The 26,449-nt window shown below is 34.0% G+C and overlaps 13 protein-coding genes and 1 non-coding gene across 14 annotated transcripts; 9 read left to right on the top strand and 5 right to left on the bottom strand.

The window, feature by feature from the left end:
• The first annotated feature begins 144 nt into the window (after window positions 1-144).
• Window positions 145-3,434, top strand: WICANDRAFT_92108 (beta-glucosidase H). The gene has a single exon (XM_019186340.1). The coding sequence runs from the start codon at window positions 474-476 to the stop codon at window positions 2,985-2,987; it is 2,514 nt and encodes an 837-aa protein (XP_019039215.1). The 5' UTR covers window positions 145-473; the 3' UTR covers window positions 2,988-3,434.
• Window positions 3,435-3,462: 28 nt separating this feature from the next.
• On the bottom strand, window positions 3,463-4,126 carry WICANDRAFT_92109 (uncharacterized protein; the record flags this gene model as incomplete). Its single annotated transcript, XM_019186341.1, has 1 exon — window positions 3,463-4,126. A coding segment is annotated over exon 1 (391 nt), but the record flags the coding sequence as incomplete, so codon positions are not given.
• Window positions 4,127-4,175: 49 nt separating this feature from the next.
• Window positions 4,176-4,939, bottom strand: WICANDRAFT_92110 (uncharacterized protein). The gene has a single exon (XM_019186342.1). It carries the CDS (start codon window positions 4,861-4,863, stop codon window positions 4,186-4,188), a length of 678 nt encoding a protein of 225 aa, XP_019039217.1. The 5' UTR covers window positions 4,864-4,939; the 3' UTR covers window positions 4,176-4,185.
• A 1-nt stretch (window position 4,940) lies between these two features.
• WICANDRAFT_92111 (uncharacterized protein) lies at window positions 4,941-5,478 on the bottom strand (the record flags this gene model as incomplete). Its single annotated transcript, XM_019186343.1, has 1 exon — window positions 4,941-5,478. A coding segment is annotated over exon 1 (452 nt), but the record flags the coding sequence as incomplete, so codon positions are not given.
• A 223-nt stretch (window positions 5,479-5,701) lies between these two features.
• On the bottom strand, window positions 5,702-5,773 carry WICANDRAFT_t71. The gene has a single exon. It is a non-coding gene; the product is annotated as a tRNA-Met (tRNA).
• A 1,086-nt stretch (window positions 5,774-6,859) lies between these two features.
• On the top strand, window positions 6,860-8,436 carry WICANDRAFT_105032 (uncharacterized protein; the record flags this gene model as incomplete). Its single annotated transcript, XM_019180434.1, has 1 exon — window positions 6,860-8,436. The coding sequence occupies exon 1, from the start codon at window positions 7,051-7,053 to the stop codon at window positions 8,434-8,436; it is 1,386 nt and encodes a 461-aa protein (XP_019039219.1). The 5' UTR covers window positions 6,860-7,050.
• Window positions 8,437-8,820: 384 nt separating this feature from the next.
• On the top strand, window positions 8,821-10,617 carry MET13 (methylenetetrahydrofolate reductase (NAD(P)H) MET13; the record flags this gene model as incomplete). The annotated part of the gene is made up of 1 exon (XM_019181830.1): window positions 8,821-10,617. The coding sequence occupies one exon, from the start codon at window positions 8,821-8,823 to the stop codon at window positions 10,615-10,617; it is 1,797 nt and encodes a 598-aa protein (XP_019039220.1).
• A 535-nt stretch (window positions 10,618-11,152) lies between these two features.
• Window positions 11,153-15,502, top strand: KRE5 (Kre5p; the record flags this gene model as incomplete). The annotated part of the gene is made up of 2 exons (XM_019181679.1): window positions 11,153-11,265; window positions 11,323-15,502. The coding sequence occupies 2 exons, from the start codon at window positions 11,153-11,155 to the stop codon at window positions 15,500-15,502; spliced, it is 4,293 nt and encodes a 1,430-aa protein (XP_019039221.1).
• Window positions 15,503-15,719: 217 nt separating this feature from the next.
• MCX1 (Mcx1p) lies at window positions 15,720-17,302 on the top strand. Its single transcript, XM_019186344.1, has one exon. The coding sequence runs from the start codon at window positions 15,982-15,984 to the stop codon at window positions 17,278-17,280; it is 1,299 nt and encodes a 432-aa protein (XP_019039222.1). The 5' UTR covers window positions 15,720-15,981; the 3' UTR covers window positions 17,281-17,302.
• Window positions 17,303-18,351: 1,049 nt separating this feature from the next.
• WICANDRAFT_92118 (uncharacterized protein) lies at window positions 18,352-19,052 on the top strand. The gene has a single exon (XM_019186345.1). The coding sequence runs from the start codon at window positions 18,488-18,490 to the stop codon at window positions 18,986-18,988; it is 501 nt and encodes a 166-aa protein (XP_019039223.1). The 5' UTR covers window positions 18,352-18,487; the 3' UTR covers window positions 18,989-19,052.
• Window positions 19,053-19,472: 420 nt separating this feature from the next.
• On the top strand, window positions 19,473-22,613 carry ALA1 (alanine--tRNA ligase). The gene is made up of 2 exons (XM_019182570.1): window positions 19,473-19,523; window positions 19,629-22,613. Exons 1-2 carry the CDS (start codon window positions 19,485-19,487, stop codon window positions 22,449-22,451), a joined length of 2,862 nt encoding a protein of 953 aa, XP_019039224.1. The 5' UTR covers window positions 19,473-19,484; the 3' UTR covers window positions 22,452-22,613.
• A 180-nt stretch (window positions 22,614-22,793) lies between these two features.
• WICANDRAFT_68571 (uncharacterized protein) lies at window positions 22,794-23,755 on the top strand (the record flags this gene model as incomplete). Its single annotated transcript, XM_019184126.1, has 1 exon — window positions 22,794-23,755. Exon 1 carries the CDS (start codon window positions 22,805-22,807, stop codon window positions 23,753-23,755), a length of 951 nt encoding a protein of 316 aa, XP_019039225.1. The 5' UTR covers window positions 22,794-22,804.
• A 155-nt stretch (window positions 23,756-23,910) lies between these two features.
• POP5 (RNA-binding protein POP5) lies at window positions 23,911-24,309 on the top strand (the record flags this gene model as incomplete). Its single annotated transcript, XM_019181038.1, has 1 exon — window positions 23,911-24,309. A coding segment is annotated over one exon (399 nt), but the record flags the coding sequence as incomplete, so codon positions are not given.
• A 102-nt stretch (window positions 24,310-24,411) lies between these two features.
• On the bottom strand, window positions 24,412-25,758 carry PRP45 (mRNA splicing protein PRP45; the record flags this gene model as incomplete). The annotated part of the gene is made up of 1 exon (XM_019184764.1): window positions 24,412-25,758. One exon carries the CDS (start codon window positions 25,756-25,758, stop codon window positions 24,412-24,414), a length of 1,347 nt encoding a protein of 448 aa, XP_019039227.1.
• Window positions 25,759-26,449: the final 691 nt, after the last annotated feature.

Consider the following 26,449-nt stretch of genomic DNA (forward strand, 5'->3'; position numbering starts at 1 on the left):
GTTGGTGTTTCAGAGGCCGGCAGAGGTGCGCCCATTTGGGAAAAGCCAGTGAAGAGGATAAAGTCTGGGGTTGGGAATGGATCTAAAAGGAGGAGGACCAAGTGGCAGGAGATACGATAGATGAGATAGATAGAAGGGAGTGTAGCGTAGTGTATAGCAGGTTGAGCAATTGGCTTTAGTCTATATGCTCTATTCTCTGTTCTGTTCTCTATTCTGTTCTCTTATTTTAGTAGTAGTAGCCACCTCTTGACCTGGAAAAACCTGGTTGTTCCTGAGATCTTCCACTCAATTGCAACCACCCCCGAGAACTCGTAATTGCACATTATTCCATCCTGCATGGTCATGAAGTTCCAACTGAAAAAGCGTCTTTTGTGTAAATGCCCCATGTTTCGAGAAAACTATATAAACATCTTTCGATCCTCTAGCACCTTGTTCCGATTCTCTACCCAACAAACAAACAATCATCAATAATCATGTCTGACTTTGATGTTGAAAAAGTCCTAGAGCAATTGACTCTTACTGAGAAAATCGGCCTTACTGCTGGTATCGACTTCTGGCACACTTATCCAGTCGAAAGATTAAACATCCCATCCCTTAGATTCAGTGATGGTCCAAACGGTGTTCGTGGTACAAAATTCTTCAATGGTGTTAAAGGTGCTGTTTTTCCAAATGGTACTGGTTTAGCTGCTACTTTCGATAAAGATCTATTGAGAGAAGCTGGTAATATGATGGCTCTTGAAGGTAAACATAAGGGGGCTCATGTCATCTTGGGTCCAACTACAAACATGCAAAGAGGTCCAAACGGTGGTAGAGGGTTTGAATCATTTTCTGAAGATCCTTATTTAGCTGGTATTGCTTCTGCTGCCATTGTTAATGGTATTCAAGATAAACATATCGCTGCCACTATTAAACATTATACTGGTAATGATTTAGAACATGAACGTAACTCTTCAGACTCAATTATCAGTCCAAGAGCTCTAAGAGAAATCTACTTGGAACCTTTCAGATTAGCTGTTAAATACTCAAACCCATTATGTTTTATGACTGCTTATAACAAAGTTAATGGTGAACATGCTTCTCAATCAAAATTCTTACTTCAAGATGTTTTACGTGGTGAATGGAAATGGGATGGTGCTGTTATGTCCGATTGGTATGGTACTTACTCAACTTCTCAAGCTCTTGAAAATGGGTTAGATATTGAAATGCCAGGTCCTCCAAGAATGAGAACTGAATTGGCAATTTCTCAACAAGTTTCTTCTAAAGAATTACATATCAATCATTTGAATGATAGAGTTAGAGCCGTTTTGAATTTGGTTAAATATGCCAAACAAGGTGATATTCCTGAAAACGCTCCAGAAGATGAGAAAAACAATACTTCAGAAACTGCAGAATTCTTGAGAAAATTAGCTGCTGAATCAATTGTCTTGTTGAAGAATGATAATAACGTTTTACCTTTGAAAAAAGAAGATAAAATTGCGGTCATTGGTCCAAATGCTAAATATGGTGCATTTTCAGGTGGTGGTTCCGCTTCATTAGCTCCATATTATGTTGTTACTCCATATGAAGGTATTGCAAACAAAATCGGATCAAACCCTGCTTATACCGTTGGTGCTTATGCTCATGATACCTTACCAGGTTTATCTGAACAAGCAATTAACCCAAAGACTGGTAAGCCAGGTATTCATATGTCCTTTTATCATGAACCAAGGGGTACTCCAGGTAGAGAATTATTCGATGAACTAGATTTAACAACTTCTTATCATATTATGTTTGATTATGACAACAAAGCTGTTAGAGATTATTTATTCTATGCCGATTTAGAATGTGTCTTTACACCTGAAGAAACTGCTGATTATGATTTTGGTGTAACAGTCTTGGGTACTGCTCAATTATTTGTTGATGACAAATTAGTTGTTGATAACAAAGAAAATCAAAAGAAAGGTCAAGCTTTCTTCAATACTGGTACTGTGGAAGAAGTTGGTTCAGTTAGATTAGAAGCTGGTAAGAAATATAACGTTCGTATTGAATTCGGTTCAGGTAAAACTAGAACTTATACTGAACAAGATGGTGTTGATTTCGTTGGTAATGGTGCTATTGCATTTGGTGTTGCTAAAGCAATTGATCCAGAAGGTGAAATTAAAAAAGCAGTTGAATTGGCTAAATCTGTTGATAAAGCTATTGTTGTTATTGGTTTAAACCGTGAATGGGAATCTGAAGGTTATGATCGTAAAGACTTAACATTACCAGGTTATACTGATAAATTGGTTGAAGCTATCTTAGATGCCAACCCAAATACTGTTATTGTTAATCAATCAGGTACTCCAGTGGAAATGCCATGGATTAAGAAAGCTAAAACTTTGGTTCATGCTTGGTACGGTGGTAATGAATTAGGTAATGCAATTGCTGATGTCTTGTATGGTGATGTTAATCCAAGTGCTAAATTATCATTATCATTCCCAATTAAAATTGAAGATAACCCTGCATTCTTAAACTTCCACACTGAAAGAGGTAGAGTCTTATATGGTGAAGATATCTTCATTGGTTATAGATACTATGAAAAATTACAAAGAAGAGTTGCTTTCCCATTCGGTTATGGTTTATCTTACACAACTTTCAAATTTTCTAAATTATCCAATTCAGTTGATGAATCAAAAGATGAATTGAAAGTTTCAGTTAATGTTCAAAACACTGGTAGCGTCAAAGGTAAAGAAGTTGTTCAAGTTTATATTAGAAAAGTTGATTCTGATGTTATTAGACCAATCAAAGAATTGAAAGGTTTTGAAAAAGTGGAATTAGATGCTGGTTCTAATAAGACTGTTGAATTGAAACTTTCATTAAAAGATTCTGTTTCATTCTTTGATGAATTCCAAGACAAATGGTCTGTTCAAGCTGGTGAATATGAAATTCATGTTGGTGCTTCAAGTGATGATATTGAATTGATCGATAAATTCAATGTTAAAAAATCATTCTTCTGGTCTGGTATCTAAGAAGATTTTTAATACTTGCTCTTTAGTTTTTAACTTGTTTATGTGAAAATAAAAAAGTATATGTGATCTGGAAAAAAGATAGTCCTACACTTTAAATCTATTCTATAAAAGCTTTATTAAAAAGAAATGAATTGTAGAAATGACAAATAGGAAATAAGTCAAGAAACTTTGACAATTAGAAAAGAACAAGAAAAAACCATGCAAAAACACAAATTAAACTTAAGGAGAACACCGAGCAAACAAAACAAAGAGCCTAGAAAGCATTATTATCAATCTTTATGGATATCAAACACCAATTTTTTGACAACTCTTTCAGAATTGAAATCATTTAATGATGATGATCTCTTTATAGGTTTCTCCCTTGGATTCACAAAACTTAGATACTTAACTCTATCTTTTCTAGGTGGTGTAACATATGATGGGATTTCAACATTATTTGAATTATTCCATACCGTATCCAATTGATATAAGTTTGAAACTCTTGGTAATGAAGTATATTGAATATAACCTGGATTCTCTAGAATGTTCCGATCTGATAATGGTGATCTAGCTCTTTTCTTTGATGGTGATGAACACCTACTATTTGAATATTTTGGTTCAATGTTTTCTTTATTTCCCGTATAATCATTTTCATCACTTTGTAATTTTACACTTGATAAATACATTTCTGTGCTATAATCTTTTGGATCTTGATAGATGGTGAATCCTAATGAAGGTTTGGCTTTCGCTAAAAGCTGTTTAGAAGTTGAAGGAGATCTTGATAATGAACTTCTTGGTCTTGATGGTGATAAATTAGGAGTTGTTGTTGATTTTAAGGATTTCTTTGGAGATAGTTTAACATTACCATCTTTTGAAGATAATGCCAGTCTTCTTGGTGACTTTGTAGGAGAAGGTGTTCTAGAAATCATTCTTATGGGGTTGTTGTCAATGAGCAGTGCTACCAGTTGTCTCTAATGGGTTCAAATGGGATTGGAAAGGAGCAAATGTGAGTTTTAAATAAAGATTTAACGCTTGTGCCTTTGCTCACGTGACATTCTTTTTTTCGTGTCTCGATCGTGTTTATTTTTTTTTGGCGCGCGCGTTTGTTTACGTTTAAAAATTTCATCACGAATTTTTTTCTACAAGTTTTTGCTGTTTTGAGGCAAACGTATTTTGCATCTTGTATGCTGTAACTATAGAGATGAAAGGGTTAATTTGTTTATTGGTGGTATGCTGGTGGTGAATAGGCATCGCTTTTGCTCACACGTCTTTTGACAATCTTTAAAGGATTGAAGACTAGTTTGTTCGTTGCTGTACCTGTTTCCTGAATTGCTTCTTCATATGTTGGTGGTGCTGGTTGTTTTAAAGCATTTGGTGATAGTAAACGGATTGGTGCCTTGAAGAAAACATCACTTTTCAGACTCAGGTTCACCACAAAGTCATTGGATTCAACTGATAAAGGAGTGTCATTCTTAATTGGTTCCAAAGACGATATTAACGATGTTGATGATATATTGGATCGTTTGACAAATTCTATTGGCTCCACTTCAAGTACTATCCTGATAAAGTGTGATACTTTCAATCCTTTATAATTTTCAAACTCTGCTTGTCTATTTGTTAAATGTGGATGAATACAGAATGGTAATGCCTTAGGTATTTTCATGGTCCAGTCACCTTCATATGATTTCAACCCGGACTCATCCCTTTCAAGCTTCAAATATTTCAACAAATATTTATTTGTGAATGAAAAAGTTTCATCATCACCAATATAATCACTCCTTTTTTCACATTGCAATCTTTGAACAATATAAAATTTAATTGTTTCAATAAAACACATTTTATTTCCTGAACCTGCACTCAGTTTGAAATTGATTTTAAAATCTTCACCCAAAACCATATATTTTGAAGATATTGCAACTTGATAATTCATATACTCTTTCCAAACACCAGAAGCTTGAATACATTCACCAAACAGTAAAGAACCTTCAATTGGACATCTAAGGATTCTAACAGGTTTACTTGTGCTAATTTCTGTATTGTCTTCAAAAATGATTTTGGCTTCAACACAGTATCTTCTATGACCCAATGAAGTGAATATTGTTTCTGGGAGATCAGGTTCAAGTATGAAATGGAAGGGGAAAGCGTATGTGCTCTTCATCAAATCAAGTGGATCAAATTCAAATTCATGAAAGTCATCAATGATTGTTCTTCTTTCAACCTCTCTTAATGAACGATATGTTGGTGTTTTCATATATACAACGTCAGATGAAAATCCCAAGAACCTGATTTGAATTGTTTTAATAGAATTAACAAGTGATGATTTGACAACGACTTTAAGATTTCCTCTCAATAAACTAACTGGCGCTTCCATTCGTTCATATTCATTGATTCCTCTTAGGTATACCGCCTTATCATTCAATTCCAATTCAGCTTTGACTTTGGCACTTTTACCATAAATACTCTTTATTGAAGACATGATTGATGATTAGTTGCTCTATGAAAGAAATGTGTCAAAAAAAATGCACCACAGAGTCGTTAACAACGATTTAAAGGTATCTTTAAAACATACTGATACCTCAAAAACCTCAATAGTAATACTTGTAAAAAAAAAGAGTATGCTGTCCTCAATATTAAATATCTAAAGCATTAAAAAGTAAGAAAATTATAAAAATATGCATCCTGTATACACTAATTTCTCAACCGCGCGGGTGTGCCCGTAACAAAAAAAATCAAGCTAGCGCCTCTCGGTTTCGATCCGAGGACATCAGGGTTATGAGCCCTGCGCGCTTCCACTGCGCCAAGGCGCTTGATATATTTTTGTATAGGCGGCTGAACAACTAGTATATATTTGCTTGATGCGGACACATCTTATGAAATACTGAAGATATAAAGTAATCAAGTATATAATTCAAGATATATGTCAATATAAACTGCTCTAGAATATTTTGGAAAGTTTTGGAGCAAAATAGGTATAGTTATGGGACTTTGAATCTGTTTCCGAAGACCTTGAGATCTCTTCAATGAAGAACTTTATACCCGTGAAATTAGCTAAAATTTTAAATAGACATGCAGATATTCATGGATAGTTTTATATAAATTGTTGAAATATTGTACGGGCACTGGTGGCGCTCTTTAATTTCTTTCTTTAATGTATATCTAAAGTGTATTTATAAAATGCTAAAATAATCATGTACAAAGTCACTGGAGACTGAGCCTATGACTGATTTATAATAATGATAAAATTAAGGGATATTAAATCACAATATAAAAACAGGCAGTAAGAATATATATCAGAAAATATAGGAATAATACTTAATCTGCAAGCTGTACCATAAATAATCAATATGAGCAGTCAAAATTATTATAAAATTATAGTTTGATTCATCTAATTATTATAAAATTGTATAAATATTAACATCGCTTATAAATATTATTTTAGCATTTTATAAATACACATCAGATACATTAAAAAAAATATGCAAATTAATCAAAAAATCAATATTACTGCATGGTAATATATTAGCATTCAGATAATATAAACATAGTACATAATTGATTTATCATGAGATTTGGGTAGTAGAATTTTTCAATCTTTAAACTAGCTGTCAAAACATTTAGGGCCTGAAAATTCACGAATATCAAACATACAGTACTTTCTGATCGTTAAAAATGCGCTAATCGTCCAAGACAATTATACAACCAATAAACAGAACCACATATACAATTTCTAGGCAAATCACAGAAACTAGTGCCCTCGTCTTTAAACGTTTGTACTAAATTTTGAGCAGTTGTGCATACAGGCTCGGACCGGTGTTCGGATCGTCCCATAGGGCGAAAAAAAAATGCACAGGTGTAAAGTGTCTCCTATTTGGAATAAATTGAGCCACCTGGTACACTTTTCAACGTTTCATAATTAGAATGTATCATTGAAAGTTGTTGAAGCTAAGTTGTTCAATTGAAAGAATTAAAATCGAATACATTCAAAAAGGCAAAAAAAACGTTTAACTCAACTTTATTTTGACACATTTAACGTGACTGGAAATTTTCATCAAACTGTTGAGAAAAACCAAGATTCAGAGTAAAAATGGGTTATATTACCAAGTTATCAGATGAGATTGGGTTTTCCACTTTAGTGACATCTGGTTCAGATGTTTATATCATTACATTTCTTCGAATGTTAAGATTTTATGGTTTTACTGGTATTTCACTTGTTTTAGCACTTTTTTTAAAAGAAGATGGTTATAATGAAAGATATATTGGATTATTAATGAGTTTAATGTTTTTTGGTGATTTAGTTACATCTTTTTTATTATCTCTAGTTGCTGATAAAGTTGGTAGAAAAGCCACCTATGTTTTATCTTCATTAGTGATGGCAATTACTGGTGTTTGCTTTATTTATTTCCATCAAAATTATATTGTGATTTTTTTGGTTTCATTTATTGGTATCATTACACCACATGGAGGTGAAGTTGGACCTTTTAGATCAGTTGAAGAAAGTGTTATTGCTGATTTATGTGCTTATGAGAAGAGATCAGATATTTATGCCTGGGGTTCATTTTTAAGTAATTTAGCATCTGCTTTTGGTTCAGTTACAATTGGGTCATTAATCACATATGCTCAAAAGGAATATGGTTATTCTAAGATTGATTCATATTTGATTATCTTTTGGGTTTATATTGTGATTTCATTATTGATGGCTGTTTTATCATTATTCCTTACCCATAAAGTTGAGCTCAATTATCATCAAATCTCAAATGGTGCAACTTCTACTACAGATGCTCAAGTCAATGTTGCAGCTAGTGGTGAAACAGCACCATTATTAGCGGCATCAGCAGTTGTTCAACCTCAACAAAGAAAATCATTTTGGTCAAAATTTGTTCCAAATTTATCTGGAGAATCAGCTTCAGCAATTGTTATTAAATTAACATTGTTATTTGCTTTAGATGCTTTTGCTTCATCAATCATTTCATTTTCATGGCAATCATATTATATTTCAAGAAAGTTCAATATTAGTACTGAGGATTTAGGTGGTGTTTTCTTTTGTACAATGATTATTACATCAATCACAGCATTGTTGAGTACATCATTTTCCAAGAGATTAGGTCCAGTTGTCACTATGGTTAGTACTCATCTTCCATCATCCATTGCACTTGCGTTGGTTCCTGCACCAAGTTCATTAAAGGTTACTATTGTTATTTTGATCATTAGAGCCATGACACAACAAATGGATGTTGCACCTAAAAAGGTGTTCTTGACCACTGTGATTAAGCCATCACAAAGAACTGCAATCTTGGGATGGGTTAATGTTGTCAAGACACTAGCCCAGTTGGCAGGGCCTAGTATCACTGGTGTGCTGACCAGTTTTGACTTGCAATGGGTGTGTTTTGTCGTTGCAGGTACACTAAAGAGTGTGTATGACCTGGGTATCTGGGCCTCCTTCCTGGAGTACAACAGACACAATGTTCATTGATTAACTTCTATATAATCGATATAATTAGTAACAGCTGACTAAGTATTGTAATATTCGCGAATTAAACCCAATTTGAAACCCGTTGGCTCGAGTGGCTCATGGGCTCGAAGTGCTTTGGACGATAAGAGTGTTATCAGCTGGAGACACACAAATGGTCTCTGTTTAATTTAAATTGTAGCAGTGACTCACTCCAACTTCACTTTAGAACTCAAACCATCCTCAGCTCAAGCTCAAGCTCAAGCCCAATGCTCTGCTCCCATTGGCGAAGAGCGAAACCGGCGAGCATGTGAAGAAAAAAAAGTGAATCATCGAGACTGAAGAAATACATCAACAACATCTAAAACTACCACTTCTACTACTACAAGCTACTCAGATCCATCCACAATGAGAATCAGCCACAAGTTGCAGAGGAGCCATGCCGAGGACGACATCCCAACGTTCTCCTTCGAGTTCTTTGTCCCAAAGACCAGTCAAGGTGTCCAGAACCTATACGACAGAATGGATAGAATGTACAACCTCAACCCTCAATTCATCGATGTCACTTGGAACGCTGGTGGGAGACTATCCAACCTAACCACTGACATCGTCCAAACTGCCCAATCTGTGCTAGGGCTAGAAACTTGTATGCATTTGACTTGTACAAATATGCCAATTGAATTGATTGATAAAGCTCTAAGAGATGCTTACAACTCTGGTTGTCAAAATATTTTAGCTCTTAGAGGTGATCCTCCAGTGGAAGGTGGTGAATGGACCGCAATTGAAGGTGGGTTCACCCATGCTAAAGATCTAGTTAAATACATTAGAGAAAAATATGGTGATCATTTCGATATTGGTGTTGCTGCATACCCTGAAGGTCATCCAGAAGAAACTGATATTGATCTATTAGTTGATTATTTAAAAGAAAAAATCGATGCAGGTGCCGATTTCATAATTACTCAAATGTTTTATGATGCTGAAAATTTCATTGAATGGTGTAAAAAATTAAGAGCTAAAGATATTAACGTTCCAATTATTCCAGGTATCATGCCAATTAGTACATATGCTGCTTTTAAAAGAAGAGCAACTTGGTGTGAAATCAATGTCCCACAAGAATTTGAGGATAAATTATTAGAAGTTAAAGATGATGATCAATTAGTTAGAAAAATTGGTATTGATTTAGTTGCTGAAATGTGTTCAAAATTATTAAATTCAGGCTTTGTTAAACATTTACATTTCTATACAATGAATTTAGAAAAATCTTCAGTTATGGTTTTAGAAAAATTAGGTTTAATCACATCTACAATTGTTGATGATTTACCATTTAGAAAATCTTTAAATCCAACAAGAACAAAAGAAACCGTTAGACCTATTTTTTGGAAAAATAGAAAATATAGTTATGTCACAAGAACTCAAGGTTGGGATGAATTTCCAAATGGTAGATGGGGTGATTCTAATTCTGCAGCTTTTGGTGATGTGGAATTATTTACTTCAGGTTTATTACGTCAATCTCCAAAAAGATCTATTGAATTATGGGGGGAACCTAAAACTATACAAGATGTTGCAAATCTAGTGGTGAAATATTTAGAAGGTCAAGTCAATTCATTACCTTGGTCTGATACTCCAGTTACATCTGAAATTAATTCAATTAAAAATGAATTGATTGAAATAAATAAATCAGGGATCCTTACTGTTAATTCACAACCAAGAGTAAACGGTGCAACATCAAGTGATCCAGCTTTTGGTTGGGGTCCTAAAAATGGGTTTGTTTATCAAAAACAATATCTTGAATTCTTAATGCCAAAATCTAATTTACCAAATTTAATCTCCAAAATTGAAACTTTAAATAAACCTTACAATTCAAATTTAAATCCAAAGGATAATTTCAACTTACTTACATATTTTGCCATTGATTCAACTGATGATTTATCAACAAATGCTAAAGATGATTCTGCAAACGCAGTTACTTGGGGGATTTTCCCAGGTCAAGAAGTTTTACAACCAACTATCGTGGAAAAAGTTTCATTCTTGGCTTGGAAAGATGAAGTTTATAGAATTGCTGAAGAATGGAGTTCTATTTTTGAAGAAGGTGGTGAATCTAAAAACATTATCAAAAGTATTATTAATGATTATGCCTTGGTCAATATCGTGGACAATGATTACGTTGGTAATGATAAGATCTTTGGCTTGCTAAAGGACTTGTAATGATCGGTGCATCATTAATGCTATTTCAATTCATATTTTCACTTTCAATTCATTATGACTTGAAAGTACAATTAAGACATCAACTGTCTAATTAATTTTTTAATGATTTATTTTTTTAATTAATTTATTTCCATCTTTTTATCACATCTTTTATATTATTACAAAAAAAGTTCATGTTATTAACGGGTTTGTGAATTTGCTTTATGATTCAGGTTTTTGCATATAAAATAATAGCCAATATTTGGATCAATTGTTGGTTTTTGATTTTTAGTTTATTACATTAGAAAACTTTGGACTTCAACCGTTCAAGTTTGCTCTACATTTTAAAAGAAGAGGCTTGCTATATATAAGTCACTGAATATATAATCTTGCTTATTGTTTTAATTGAATCGTATTTACGTCCCACAAAGTGGCCATAACCAAAAAGATTTTCAAAATTCGCGAACCGAGAATTCGCGTAACCTCTTCAAAGTTGACACCTAGGTCAAATCGATTTCAATACAACAAGTCCATCAAAAGGCCAGAGAGGTTATTGATGTTGAGGTCAATTCTTGTGACGACGCTGCTCTTTGCAAGCACTGTCCTTGGGCAGATTGATATCCAATTGCAAGCCAATTGGGAGAATCCTCCATTTACACTGAGATTATTGTGAGTATTATACCAATCAAATGAACCAAATAAACGGCACCCTAACGTTAAACACAGAGAAACAATCACTTCAGAGAATGAATCTTATTACTTACAAGCATTATCCAAAATTTCATCCATAAGTCTCGATGAAGAAGATTCAGAGTTACAAGAAGACTTAAACGATGAAGATCTATACAATTCATTATTTGATCTCTTGACTCCAACTGAACGTTCATTATACAACATCCCATTGGCAAACAAATACTATTCACCAAGAATTATTACCCATTATAAATATTATAATGAGACTGTCCTACCAGAGTTTGAATCAAAATTACAAAAAAAATGTGGGGCTGTTCCTAAAACTTGGGTACAATTCAATGACGTGGTTTATTGTAAACCAGATGATGTATTCGCCTTGATGACTGATGGAGGATCTGATGAAAGTGAATCATTATTACCATTTGATAGAATAATTGGGGATTCCGGACCACTTCTAGTATTATATGGTGATGTAAATGATTCTGAGTTCAAGCCATTCATTTCAAACCTTTATGATAGTGCGAAATATGGTAAACTTCGTTTTGTTTGGAGATATGTTCCTCAAAATGTTGATCAAAGAGAGCAATTGGCTGGTTATGGTGTTGATCTAACTTTGAAAAGAACTGATTATATTGTTATTGATGATAGAGATGCTGAAATCAACCAAAAAAATAAATTAAAGCAACAACAAGTTTTAAAAGATCAAGATACACCAAGCTCATTTTTGGATATTTATCAACAGGATATCCCAGCTGTGAGCAAAGAGGCTTTAAAAGATTTGGATTTGAAAATTGCAAGTTTTGCAGTTGCCTCCAAGAATAGTTCAGAAAATTATGAAAATTTGGTAAAAGCTGTTCAAGATCTTCCAAAATATAGCTCATATCTTTCAGAACTTGAAATCAACGAAGATCTTATCGAACAAGCTGAATTTAATGAAAAAATAGGCTTAACTTCAGATTCATCAGCCATTTTCATCAATGGGCTACCAGTTGATGATGCAGATCTTAATGTTTTTGGATTATACAAAACTGTCAAAAGAGAACTCAACTTTGTCAAACAATTGAACGATGTTGGTATTGATTCAAACACTGCAAAAACTGTATTGGGTAAATTTGCACTTTTGTCAATTTCCAAAAATAGAAGAGGTTCAAAGACAAGATATGATATAGAGGCTGGTGAAAATAATCCTGTTATTTTTTTCAACGATATTGAGAATGATCCAATCTATACACATCTATTGGATGATTTGAGCGTATACCTTGAAAGACAACAGTTTGGTCAAATCCCATTATATAGAGGAAATGTTCATGATGTTGTATTTGCTATTAATTTTGGTGATGATGATCAATACAAAATCTTGAAAAGATTATCACAAGCTATTTTACAACGTGGTATCCCACAAAGAATTGGTATTATCCCATTAGTCAATTCAGAAGAGGATGCTATCCATGCTAATAACATTTACTACCTATTGGAAAACGGTGGATTGAAAAAAGTTTTAAAGTATGTGAATAAGATTGGTACCGGGTCACCTAAGAGATTAACTGATGGTGATTTTGTTTCAAAATATGTTGACCCATTCGTTTCAAGCTTTGATGTTCAAAATCCTTCTATCGTTGTTAACGGTGTATTTTTCAACTTGGATGATAATTGGCCATACGCTTTAACAAGACAAGTCACTGAAGATGTTAATTTGATTGCCACATTAGTCTACACTAATACAATTAAGGAATCTGATTCAGTTAAAGAAAAAGCATTTGAAGGTGCTGCTACTTTTAGAAATACCATTGTTGTACCAGAAAATAGAGCTGATATTCAATATAAAGCCATAACTCCACAATTCCAAGAAGCCATGAAAAGTTCTTCGAATTATATTTTTGAATTCTCTAACTCTAAACGTGCCAAACCTGTTCAAACATTAACATTTGGTGGTAACTTGGGATCTAAGATTGGGCTTCAACAATTAGTTGAAATCTTGAAGTTTGCATTTGCTGCAAATTATGATATGAAGATTAGAGTTATCAATAATTCAGACGAAGCTACTTTTATTGGGAAAATTAGACAGGCTTTGAATAGATCTATCGATCATGCTATTGATGTTATCCAAGAGATTATCGAAGAACATGAATTCACTGAAACTGATGAAAATCAAGGAATCAAAGATTTGTTGAAACTAGCTGATATTGAATCCACTAAATTCTTGTTATTAAATGGTCGTTACATTGAATTGAAAGATGAGCTACTCAAAAGTGATGCTCTAGAATATCTATCTAACTATGAATTTGAAATGAGGTTGGAATTAGTTGGTAAAGTTATCAAAAACCACGGAATCCCAGAGCATGGTGAATATCATGATTGGTTCGAGTCATTCTCATCGATTTTAACAAAGACTTTTTACATTGGTACTGACTTATTCACTCCTGCTCCACTTCCAAGATTTGATTTCGGTGCTATAAAGAAGGATTATGCTATTTCATTCGGTGATCAAGGTCAAAGTGATCTTCATGTATTGTTGGTTATTGATCCAGTTGAAGAAATTTCTCAAAAGTTGTTATTTTTAATCCAATCAATTAAAGATCTTTCATTTGTGTCTCTTGATATTTTGATCCAACCTCAAAAAGATCTTGAATCACTTCCAATTAAAAGATTTTTCAGAGGTAACTATAAATCAGGTGTTGAATTTAAAGATGGTAAAGTTTTTGAATCCCCATTTGTTTCATTTGATAAAGCACCTGAAAAGACACTGTTTACGTTGGATTTGGATGTTCCTTCTTCATGGATTGTTGTTCCAAAAGAAAGTATTAGTGATTTAGATAACGTTTTGTTAGACCAATCAGGTCCAGTTACTGGTATTTATGAATTGGAAAATATTGCAGTGGAAGGTAATTCTTTTGATATCAATACTCGTGAACCACCAACTGGGTTATCTGTTCAAATTAAAGGATCAGATACCAATGTTATGACCAACTATGGTTATTTACAATTGAAAGGTAATCCTGGTTTATGGGACTTTGAAATCAAACAAGGGAAATCGAGTGAAATTTATTCATTATTAAGTATTGATGATTTCGAAAGTGAAGAATTGGAAAAACACGACAAGATACAGTTCAGTGTTTTGAATCTTGATGGTGTTAGAATTTTCCCAAGGGTTATGAAGAACCCAGGTAAAGAAAATGAGTCCTTGGTGCTATCTGATAGCTCAATCTCTACACAAGTTGAAAAACAAGAAGAAGAAAATAAACCAGGGTTCCTCCAAAAATTATTCCAAAAGAAAACAAAGAAACAAGCTGATATTAATATCTTCACTATTGCTAGTGGTCACTTATATGAAAGATTCCTAAGTATAATGACTGCATCAGTGATGCGCCACACTAAACATACTGTTAAGTTTTGGTTAATTGAAAATTATATGTCACCAAGTTTCAAGAAATTTTTGCCTCATTTAGCCAAAAAATATGGATTTGAGTATGAATTGATTACTTATAAATGGCCATCCTGGTTGAGAGGACAAAGAGAAAAACAAAGAACAATCTGGGGTTATAAAATTTTATTTTTGGATGTTTTATTCCCACAAGATTTAGATAAAGTTATTTTTGTTGATGCTGATCAAATTGTTCGTACAGATTTGAAAGAACTTGTTGACATGGATCTTGAAGGTGCTCCATATGGGTACACTCCAATGGGTGACTCTAGAGAGGAAATGGAAGGTTTTAGATTCTGGAAACAAGGGTATTGGGCCAAATTTTTAGGTGATGAAATGAAGTATCATATTAGTGCGCTTTATGTTGTTGATTTGAAAAGATTCAGAGAAATTGCAGCTGGTGATATGCTAAGACAACATTATCAAGCCTTATCAAAAGATCCAAACTCATTATCAAATTTGGATCAAGATTTACCAAACAATTTACAAACTAGGTTGAAGATTTTTTCATTGCCGCAAGATTGGTTATGGTGTGAAACATGGTGTGATGATGAGAGTTTGAAAACCGCAAAGACAATTGATCTTTGTAACAATCCATTAACCAAGGAGCCAAAATTAGACAGAGCACGTCGTCAAATACCAGAATGGACAAAATACGACAATGAGATTGCAGCTTTAAGAGATCAAGTTAGAAAATTGGAACATATTTATGAGGAAACCACAGAGTCCTATGATGAAAGTACGTCGACTGGAGTGCCAGAATCTGAAAACACAGTTCACGATGAATTGTGATCTGTCCATTGTCTAGTATATAAAAAAAATAGTATATTTGTGTTTTTGACTGTTTTTGTAGATGACTCAAAATCGAGTCAAGCACAGAAATTTTGATGATGATCTTTTGTTGAAAAAAACCATTTGATAAAAACACCTTCTCTTTGGAAAGCACTTGCAAAAAACGCCATACAAATTCCACAATGTTGCGAGCTTCCAGATGCTCTGTAACGAGAGTGTGCAACCATCAATTGCTGCTAACCCAAGCTAGACGTTATGCCACCAACGGGTCTGAATCGTCTGTTGCGAATGGGGGTTCAAAGAGTAACGAGACTCCAACTAGAGATCCTAATATTCAAGATCCCAACAAGAAAACATCACAAAGCCATGAGAAACTCATAAAGGACATCAAAGACTCTATAGTGAAAGTTCCATCTCCAAAGAAACTAAAAAAATACTTGGATAATTACATTGTTGGTCAAACAACAGGGAAAAAAGTTATGTCTGTTGCTGTTTACAACCATTATTTAAGAATCAATGATAAGGCGAAAAAACTAGCTAAAAGATTAGCAGAGGAAAGACAAAAGGAAGATGATGAATTGTATTCATTTAGTGATAATGTCAAGCCTACTAATAAAGATCCAGAACAGTTAAGCTTCTCATTAGATACTGAAGATCAAGATCTGGAGTTGAGTAAATCCAACATCTTATTATTAGGACCTTCAGGTTCCGGGAAAACTTTGATAGCAAAGACATTAGCTAGGGTGTTAAATGTTCCATTCTCCATTACTGATTGTACACAACTAACACAAGCCGGTTATATTGGTGAAGATGTTGAGTTATGTATTGAAAGATTGTTGATCAATAGTAACTATGATGTGGAGAAGGCTGAGAAAGGTATTGTTGTTCTAGATGAAGTTGATAAATTATCCAAACCTTCAATGGCAAATGGTACCAAGGATGTTGCTGGTGAAGGTGTTCAACAAGCATTATTGAAGTTGATTGAAGGTACTACTGTTCAAGTTCAAGTTAAAAAACCAGTCAACAAGGATAAAGATACTCAAAATAACAATACAGTCGCTAAGAGAAATGAAACATATCATATTGATACCAGTAACATCTTGTTCGTTTTGATGGGTGCATTCATTGGATTAGATGAACATATATCTTCAAGACTAGCCAAATCATCTATTGGTTTCGAAGCAGATATTAGTGATCAAGGAGAAGGTAATAATAAGCATACTTTGAAACAGATTAAATTAGAGGATGGAAGAAAAGTGTCATCATTAGAGTTGATCACCCCGCAAGATTTAACAGCATATGGTATGATTCCTGAGTTAATTGGTAGAGTTCCAATTATTACTGGGTTAGACTCTTTAAGTGAAACTGATCTATTATCTATCTTGACTGAACCAAAGAATGCGTTGCTAAGTCAATATGAATACATTTTCCAACAGTTTGGTGTCAAGTTGAAAATTACTAAACCAGCTCTAAAGAAGATTGCTGATTTGTCATTAAAAGAAGGGACAGGTGCTAGAGGATTAAGAGGGATTATGGAACGCTTACTACTGAATGTGAATTATGATTGTCCAGACTCGGGAATACAATTTGTTTTGATTGATACAAGCACAGTTGATTCCATCAATACTGGGAAAGTTGAAGCTAAATACTACGGTAGAGGAGATATCTTTAGATTTGTTGAAGATGTGTTGAAAGAGGATGAAGAACTAGGGAAACAGCTACAGAGCGAGTACAAGATCACGCCAGTAGAGCAAGAGAATGAGGCAGCCTCTGGATAGGCTAAATCTTTATATAAGTGCCATGATTTATGATTTTAAATTTTAATCTAGCTATACTGATTACGTAACCAACTCCGCGAATCTGCCCTTTTCAGCAAATGCCGACAATCGTTCTTTTTGCGCCGGGACAAAAACAAAGCAAATTACGGAAAATGTATAGACGTCAAGAATTTGAAGGCTTTTTTCCAGAAGACCAGGCACAAGCAAGTGAACGGACACATTTATAAACCTTGAATTTTGGCCACTGGTGTTCTTTGAATTCTATCACCAATTACAACTTCAACAGTGGCTGAAGACAACTCATATTCCTCTATCCAATCCAGAAGCCAGACCGTGCTAATATCCTGCACTTCGGCTTTCTATTCATATTCGAGTTCTTGTTGCAGTCAAGAACATCTACGTCACAAGTTACAACCATTAATAATTATATTCCAACAAAGCTTCAACACTGATGGATAATCCAACTTTGACGAAGCCCTCAATGTTTGGCTTCAAGAAGAAGCCCTCTATTGTTCGTACTGAGAGTGATTCAGACACAACCTCGTTATACTCCCAAGCTTCAACTTTGGGCAAACAAGCTCTGGATCACAACAGAGCATCAATAAGCCATTTTGCCAAAAACCTTACAATGACAAGCACCAAGGATGCTCAAGAAGAAAAAAGTAGAAGATATAGAGAGAAGAAGAGTCAAACAGATGCCATCAAAGAGCAATACAAAAGAGATTCAGTCAAGTGGTTTTCACTAAGGAAATTGAATGACGTTTCAAGGGATAATGACGCATTAACATATGCTCCAGCAAGACTCAGCTCTTTCTTACAATTTTATGATAACTATATCCAACAAGATTCATTTGAAAATATGGGAAATGTTATAAATTTAGTCGATTTTTGGTCAATCAGCGCATTGAAATTCTTATCTGGTGTTGAAAATTTAATTACAAGAAGATTATTAGTTGACTATGCAAACAAAGATTTGAAAGAAAATGATAAATTAAAAGTTTTAAAACTTCATGATGAACATTTCGGCGTTGCCTGGTCCTGGGTATTAGCTATGGATAATTTCAAATGTGATATTTACAACTTAACAACAAGTCCAATCCTATACACGTCATACACAGATTACAGATCAAATATAGGTCCAAAAAATCATCACATTGTCCATGGGAAATCATTATCAGAATTACCATTTTCCAAAAACTCGTTCCCAATGGCTATTGCTTATGAACTATGGTTTGAGCTGAAAGAAGAAGAATGGGTTCCTGTATTATCAGATTTATACAGAACAATCGCACCACAGGGATACCTTCATATGTTTTTGATGGATTATACAATAATCAATTGTAAAAATGAATTATACAATGAAATTTTCCACAAAATACAAAAAGTTATAAGGGAACAAGGTATGGATCCATTCCCATGTAAAAAGATATTGAGCAGAACAAGAGAAGCTGGCTTCACTAATGTTAAATATTCAATGATTTCAATTAAAAAGGGAATTCCTAATAAGATGGGTAATTTAATGGAGTTTATTCAAAGTTTCTTCGAATTGTCCATTTATACAAAATTTGTTCGCAAGTTCTTCTCAGAGGAAGATATACAATTGTTTAAAGAATTGAGATTACAATATAACCAAGATTTGAAAAATGGGAAGTTGCTTGATGACTTTGGTGATACATACTTTATGTTTGTCACTGCAAAGAAAGAATGAAGTGGAATTTTAATGAAATAAGATAATGAATTTGTGTTTTTTTTGTTTGCTTAAATGTAAGGAAGGAAGGAAGGTAAAAAGAAGAGGAAAAAAAGTTTTTGATATATTTATGGTTTTTCGGTTGATTTATATTTTTGTAATTATTTTGAAGTTGCCCTTTTGTTTGTTGATTTATGGTATATTCTAATTATACATTTTGCTTTACACTTATGTATGGTCTGTAATATTAGTACTGTAACTTACTCTAATTGGCATACTCAGCAGTAAATATCAGCACTAACAAGTGTCATCTGCTAAAAACGACAGTGTCGATAACTTCCGCGAAAATAAATTTTTGGCGCTTCATCAACAAAAAAAATTGAATCACTTTTCGAAGCATAACCTGAACAAGTTTTGCATGTCATTTCCCTCCTTCCACAAACCAAAATCTATTTGTCTGAGTGTGTTTAGAACTTACTGCACTGCTACGAGAATAAATTGCACGGGAACCAGGAAAATGTCTACTCAAACACAGCAAGAATGGACTGCTCAAAAAGTGAGTTTCACTGATCTTTCAAGGGCGCTTAGTACATTGTGGTGTATTTTTGCCATCAAGATCCCTGAGACCTTTAACAAAAAGATGTACTAACCCAATTGACAGGTCCGTAATACCTTTTTGGATTACTTTAAAGAACGTGGCCACACCTTCGTTCGTTCATCTTCAGTCATCCCATTTGAAGACCCAACTTTGTTGTTCGCCAACGCTGGTATGAACCAATATAAACCAATCTTTCTGGGTACTGTTGATCCTGCCTCTGATTATTACAACTTGAAAAGAGCAGTGAATTCGCAAAAATGTATCAGAGCTGGTGGTAAACATAACGATTTGGAAGATGTTGGTAGAGATTCTTATCATCATACTTTCTTTGAAATGTTAGGTAACTGGTCATTTGGTGACTATTTCAAAAAAGACGCCATCAAATACTCTTGGGAACTATTAACTAAAGTTTATGGTTTAGATCCAGATAGATTATATGTCACTTATTTTGGTGGTGATGAAGCTAGTGGTCTGGAACCAGATCTTGAAGCTAAACAACTATGGTCCGATGTCGGTGTTGCTGATGATCATATCTTACCAGGTTCAGTTAAAGATAACTTTTGGGAAATGGGTGATCAAGGTCCTTGTGGTCCTTGTTCAGAAGTTCATTATGACAGAATTGGTGGTAGAAATGCTGCTCATTTAGTCAATGAAGATGATCCAAATGTTCTTGAAATCTGGAACAACGTTTTCATGCAATTCAACAGAGAAGCTGACCGTTCATTAAGACCATTACCTTCGAAACATATTGATACCGGGTTAGGTTTTGAAAGATTAGTCTCTATCTTACAAGGTGTTTACTCAAATTACGATACTGATGTTTTTCAACCTCTGTTCAAAAAAATCCAAGAAATTACTGGTGCTCGTGAATACACTGGTAAATTTGGTGATGAAGACAAAGATGGTGTCGATACTGCTTACAGAGTCTTAGCTGACCATGTCCGTACTTTGACTTTTGCCATCGCTGATGGTGGTGTTCCAAACAATGAAGGTAGAGGTTACGTTTTAAGAAGAATCTTGAGAAGAGGTGCTCGTTACGTCCGTAAATACTTCAACTACCCAATTGGTAACTTCTTCTCTCAATTAGCTCCAACTTTAATTGAACAAGTCAAAGATATTTTCCCAGAAATTGCTGAAAATACAGCTAGAACATTTGAAATTTTGGATGAAGAAGAAGCATCATTTTCAAGAACTTTAGATCGTGGTGAAAAATTATTTGAACAATACGCCGGTGCTGCTTCAAAAGGTGATAAAACTTTGAACGGTAAAGATGTTTGGAGATTATATGATACTTATGGTTTCCCAGTTGATTTAACTACTTTAATGGCTGAAGAAGCTGGTTTGAAAATTGACAATGAAGGTTTTGAAAAAGCTAGAATTGCAAGTTATGAGGCTTCAAAAGCTGGTGGTAAATCAAAGGGATCCAACTTGGTCAAATTAGATGTCCATGCTTTAGGTAAATTATCTGAACAATCATTACCAAAGACTGACGATTCATTCAAATTCGGCCTGGAAAATGTTGAAGCTAAAATTTTGGCTATTTATGATGGTAAAGATTTCGTTGATGAAATCACTGATATCACCAAACAATACGGTATCATTTTAGATAAGACCCCATTCTATGCTGAACAAGGTGGTCAAGAATATGATACTGGTAAGATTGTCATTGATGGTTCTTCTGAATTCAACGTTGAAAACACTCAACAATACGCTGGTTATGTCTTCCATACCGGTAGATTAGCTGAAGGTAAGCTGAAAGTTGATGATAGCGTCATTGCTGGTTATGATGAGCTACGCCGTTGGCCAATAAGAAACAACCACACTGGTACACATATTTTGAATTTTGCTTTAAGGGAAGTTTTAGGTGATGAAATTAACCAAAAAGGTTCTTTAGTTGCTTCAGAAAAATTAAGATTTGATTTCTCCCATAAACAAGGGTTGACACTAGATGAAGTTGCCAAAGTGGAAAAAATCTCAAATGCTGAGATTCAAAAAGCTCAATTAGTTTATTCAAAAGAAGTTCCATTGAAAACTGCACAAAGTATTTATGCCGTCAGAGCTGTCTTTGGTGAAACTTACCCAGATCCAGTTAGAGTTGTTTCAATTGGTCATCCTGTTGATGATTTATTAAGCGATCCAGAAAATCCAAAATGGCACGGTATTTCAATTGAATTTTGTGGTGGTACCCATGTTGCTAAAACAAGTGATATCAAAGATTTTGTCATTACTGAAGAATCAGGTATTGCCAAAGGTATTAGACGTATTATCGCTGTTACCGGTAACGAAGCTCATGAAGTTCAAAGAGTCGCTAGTGAATTTGAGCATGAATTAGAACAAGTTGGTAAATTAGAATTCAGTCCAATGAAAGAAAAGAAACTGAAAGAATTAGGTGTCAAATTAGGGCAATTAAACATTTCTATTTTAACCAAGAATGAATTGAAAGCTAAATTCACTAAGCTGGACAAAGCTATCAAGGACGAACTGAAAGCACGTCAAAAAATTGAAAGCAAAAAGACTTTAGATGCGGTTAAAGATCATTTTGCTGCTAATGAAAAATCAAACTTCTTAGTTACCCATGTTGATATTGGATCAAATGCTAAAGCTATCACTGAAGCTATCAACTTTATTAAATCTAAAAACCCAGAAAAATCAATTTACATCTTTACAGGTAACCAAGATAAAGTTGCACATGGTTGTTATGTCTCAAACTCAGCTATTGAAAAAGGTGTCAATGCTACTGATCTGGCTAAACAAGCTTCTCAATTCATTGGTGGTAAAGCTGGTGGTAAAGGTAATGTTGTTCAAGGTATGGGTGATAAAGTTGATGGTGTTGAGGATGCTGTTAAAGAGGTTGAAAAACTATTGAGCGAAAAATTGATCATTTAAGTTGGTCTACAAGATTAATTTAGAATGAGTTTTCATTGTTTTTATTTGTTTTTCATTTCATTAATTGATTTCAAATTTGCATTCTTGCTTTCTAGATTTTTTTTTTTGCCATATATTTAGTCTGATGTATTTTTAAAGTTATATAGCTGTTTATAATGAAGTAAAGAATAATATTTATGTATTGTAGTATGGATCTTTGAAATTATTTAGTCGAAAAGATCTCATGATGAGAATTTATCTACGGATTTGCTCAAGTGTAGTAATTTACTCAAAATGATAATACATAAAAAAGATGGAAGTTTAGCCACTTAAACCTTTATGTAGCCTCACTAGTACTGTTCCAGTTGGCTGCAATGACTGTTGACGAATGTACTGGCTTCCTTCCCTTGGAAGTATTACAAATTGTTGGTGAATATTTAGGATATGATGATCCCAGAAGTTACATCCCATTGACAAAAGTTTCTAAATTATTCAACTATGCTTTTCGTCCATATATATTTAGAGATATTTGGATTTTCGTTGCAGCTGATAACTATTTCCACGATTGTTCGTTATATGATGTCAAGGAAGTATGGTTAGATCAAGCTCCAGTAAAATATCATCAGAGAACTTTAGTAACAAATTTAAACAAGTTTGTTCAATTAATTGATGTTTTAACTGAAAATCCAGAATTTATAAAGATGATTGAGCATTTCCATGTCACTGCATTATGCTTTGACCCAAAGGAACGAACCACTTCATTGGTTGTGACTGACATGATGGAGAAAGCTAAAGAGCAAGAACATGATTCAAATTTGGAATTGGTGTTCAAAAAATCACCATATAAATTCTTTACAAGTAAAGACCATTCTGAATATATCAAATTGGGGATATTTGAAACGTCAATGATTCAGTTCTTCACATCAACTGAAAGAACCTCAAATATCAAAAGTTATACCAATACGCAAAAAAGAGTTGTTGATAGTAGAGAACTTTATGAGGCTATTTGTGGTCCTTCAAATACTTATTTTTTCAACACAGACAAGGGTCTAATGGCTGATACATTGTTTTGTCAAATTGATTTTCATACCGATGGATTAGTGAGTGAAGGTTATGTGAAGGCTCTTGAGAAGACTATAGAGCTCATGTCTTCTCATGAATTTAAAACAACTTCTATGGAGGTTTTGAATTTTGTCAACTGCCTGTCTGCCACCAATCCAAACTTTGGCCATGTTCCACGTACTCGCCAGAATCCTCCTTTAAGAAATTCACAGGTTCTCCATTTGACATTCAACTATTACTTTATCACTCCTAAAATTCAATAGATGAAGAATTTCTTTGTAAAAAATGATTTGAGTGTAGATGCTATAAACCCGTATTCTGTTGGCAGTTTTTTTTATTTTTTTTAGGAACTTTTCAAAGTACGTACGTAAACTTGGGTACCTAAATTATCAAAAAACCGTACAAAGCTCTGGTCAAAATGGTTCGTCTAAAAGCTAGATATATATTATTCGATGTCATATATCCAAATGTCGAGAAAGAGCAATCAAACTATGGTAAAAAGGCTTCGTTAATGCAATTACACAGTACTTCACAAAACATCAACTTGAGACTAATAGCTGAATTAGTTAAGAAAAACATTAAAATATTGTTTGGTGATCAAGGATCTGGAACAGCTGCTAGTTCATTGATTGTTAAATATTTTTCACAAAAGACTTCTACTGGTATTATACGATGTTCAAGAGATTATCACAAGTTGGTGTGTGCTGCACTTACGATGATTACAAAGTTGAATGGTAAAGATGTTATAGTGAGAATTATAAGGATAAGTGGTACTATAAGGAAGAGTGAACAAGCAGCTATAGACAGGAACAAGAAGATTATGAAAGAGTTGAAACTCAAGGATTTCGAAGATACTGATATATCAAAGATTACAGATGATGAAGAAGATGAAGATTAATCATTTTAATATAAAAATAATTCATCTTTTTTGTCTTTTAACCTGTAAACCATACTCTGATTCATCAACTTTAGAGGATTGGAAATTTGAATCATCTTTATGGAATTCAACAGGTCCAGATGGTTTTGAAGTTGATAAAGTGTCAAATCTTTTCTCATTTTGCATATCTTCTAGTTGAGCATCTGGATCATTATCAAGATTGGACTCTGAAACTTTATAAATACTATTGACTGCCTGCTGAACAAATAATGGGTTATCATAAACTTGATCTTCACTATTTGTAACTTGTGTTGATTTTGAGAAAAGTCTTGAATCGAATTGATTTTCTGCAGAATTTGTAGCTTTAGCTAAACCTAATTGAGTTCTTTCGGAAACATCACGATCACCCAAAGATTTAAGCATTGTTTTCATTCTTTGTTCATTACCCATTCTTGACATTCTCAATTCCTTTTCTGCCTTCTTTCTTCTTTCCTCTCTAATCATTGCTCTTTTTCTTGCATCATCATTTTCATATTCCAAATTACTTGATCCACCCATTTTCTCTTCCCTTGCTTTTTGAGCCAATGAACGTAATTTTTCCTCTTTTTCTCTATTTTCCTTTTCTGCTAATTTCTTTCTTAATGCATTCCTTATTTTGATATCTTCTCTTGCCTTTTTATCTGCTTCATCTAAAGCATTTGCCAAGTCAATAAAATTTTTATTAACATCTCCTTCAGTATTATCACGGTTTGGGTCTCTACCATCAACTGCTAATCTCTTGTCTAATGAAATCGTGAACCCATTTGGATTTTTCCAATTTGAAATTGCAGGTGGGATATACCATTGTTTTTGTTCTTCTGCAGTTGCCTTTCTTGTAGGAGCATGTAATACAGGAGCTGGTGGAGATGATGGTCTAGCCATTTGTTTCTTTTGTTTAAATTTCTTTGGAGCCATTGGATCTTCTTGAACATCAACAATCTTGATGATTCTGGACGACGATGGTTTATCATCCAAGATATTTGAAGAAGTGTACCTGACATAGGAAGCCTTTTTTTGATCTTTTGAATTTATGGCACCTTTACCTAGTTTCTCTTGAAGCACCTTATCTAGTGCTTTACGAGTTCTTTCAGTGGTGGCCCTGACTTCTTCCTCAGATGGCATTGCTAAAGAGATATTTCTCTGGCGTTGTCTCAAGGGTATCACGTCATCTAGACTTGATTGTATATCTCTTTGGTCGTTAGCACCATTTCTCAAGATCATTGTATAATCTCTGGAGCTTGATTTTTCTGGGACAGGGGCAGCCAGCACAACCTGTTTTTGTTCCTGTTCTGGAGCTTTGTTGCTTGTAGCATTCTTCACTTGTGGAAGGAATGATCCTATTGAAAACATCTTGAGCTTATTACTGTTATTATTGCTGTTGATGTTTTTGTTTTGGTTCAAGTTCAAAAGATTTCTTATAATTGAAATTTGAATGGAATATTATGTAATGATTACCAAATCACATAGTATTAAAACCAGAATTGTGCTAAACTGCCTTTTTTAAGGGTTTATAAGGGTTTAAATGGTTTGAATAAGAGTTTGATTGTGATTTGGGAACTCTTGTTTCAATATGAGCTTAAAAATGGTGAATTTTAGTTACAATTCAACACACTTTGAACTGATATAGAAACTTGCACCAATTCAGCAGCACCAATATTGATTCATCATCATGAATTATTGGATAACTTGATAAATTGGATGTGATTGATAGTGCTCATATGGGTAAGTTTGTTCCAATTATCAAGGAATGCTGTGATTGCACAAGCTATTTCTTCTTGGTTAAGGAACTGAACGGTGATGACACTCGATCAATAGCTCAAAGGTACTTTGGATGGAAAGCAGTGATGACACATGCCAAACCTTCTGGTCTCATCTGAATACTCTTTGGATTATGGTTCAATAGTGGGATGGCTACAAAGAATGAGTGATCCTTTGGAATTTGTGTTGTTTTATATTAAAATTCCTTTGATGGTTTTGCGATTTGTGGTATAATCTCATCACCAAAGAAACATCGACAACTGCAACACAGGAAACGAAAAAT

Source organism: Wickerhamomyces anomalus (assembly GCF_001661255.1).
Source record: "Wickerhamomyces anomalus NRRL Y-366-8 unplaced genomic scaffold WICANscaffold_3, whole genome shotgun sequence".
Taxonomy (NCBI): domain Eukaryota; kingdom Fungi; phylum Ascomycota; class Saccharomycetes; order Phaffomycetales; family Wickerhamomycetaceae; genus Hansenula; species Hansenula anomala.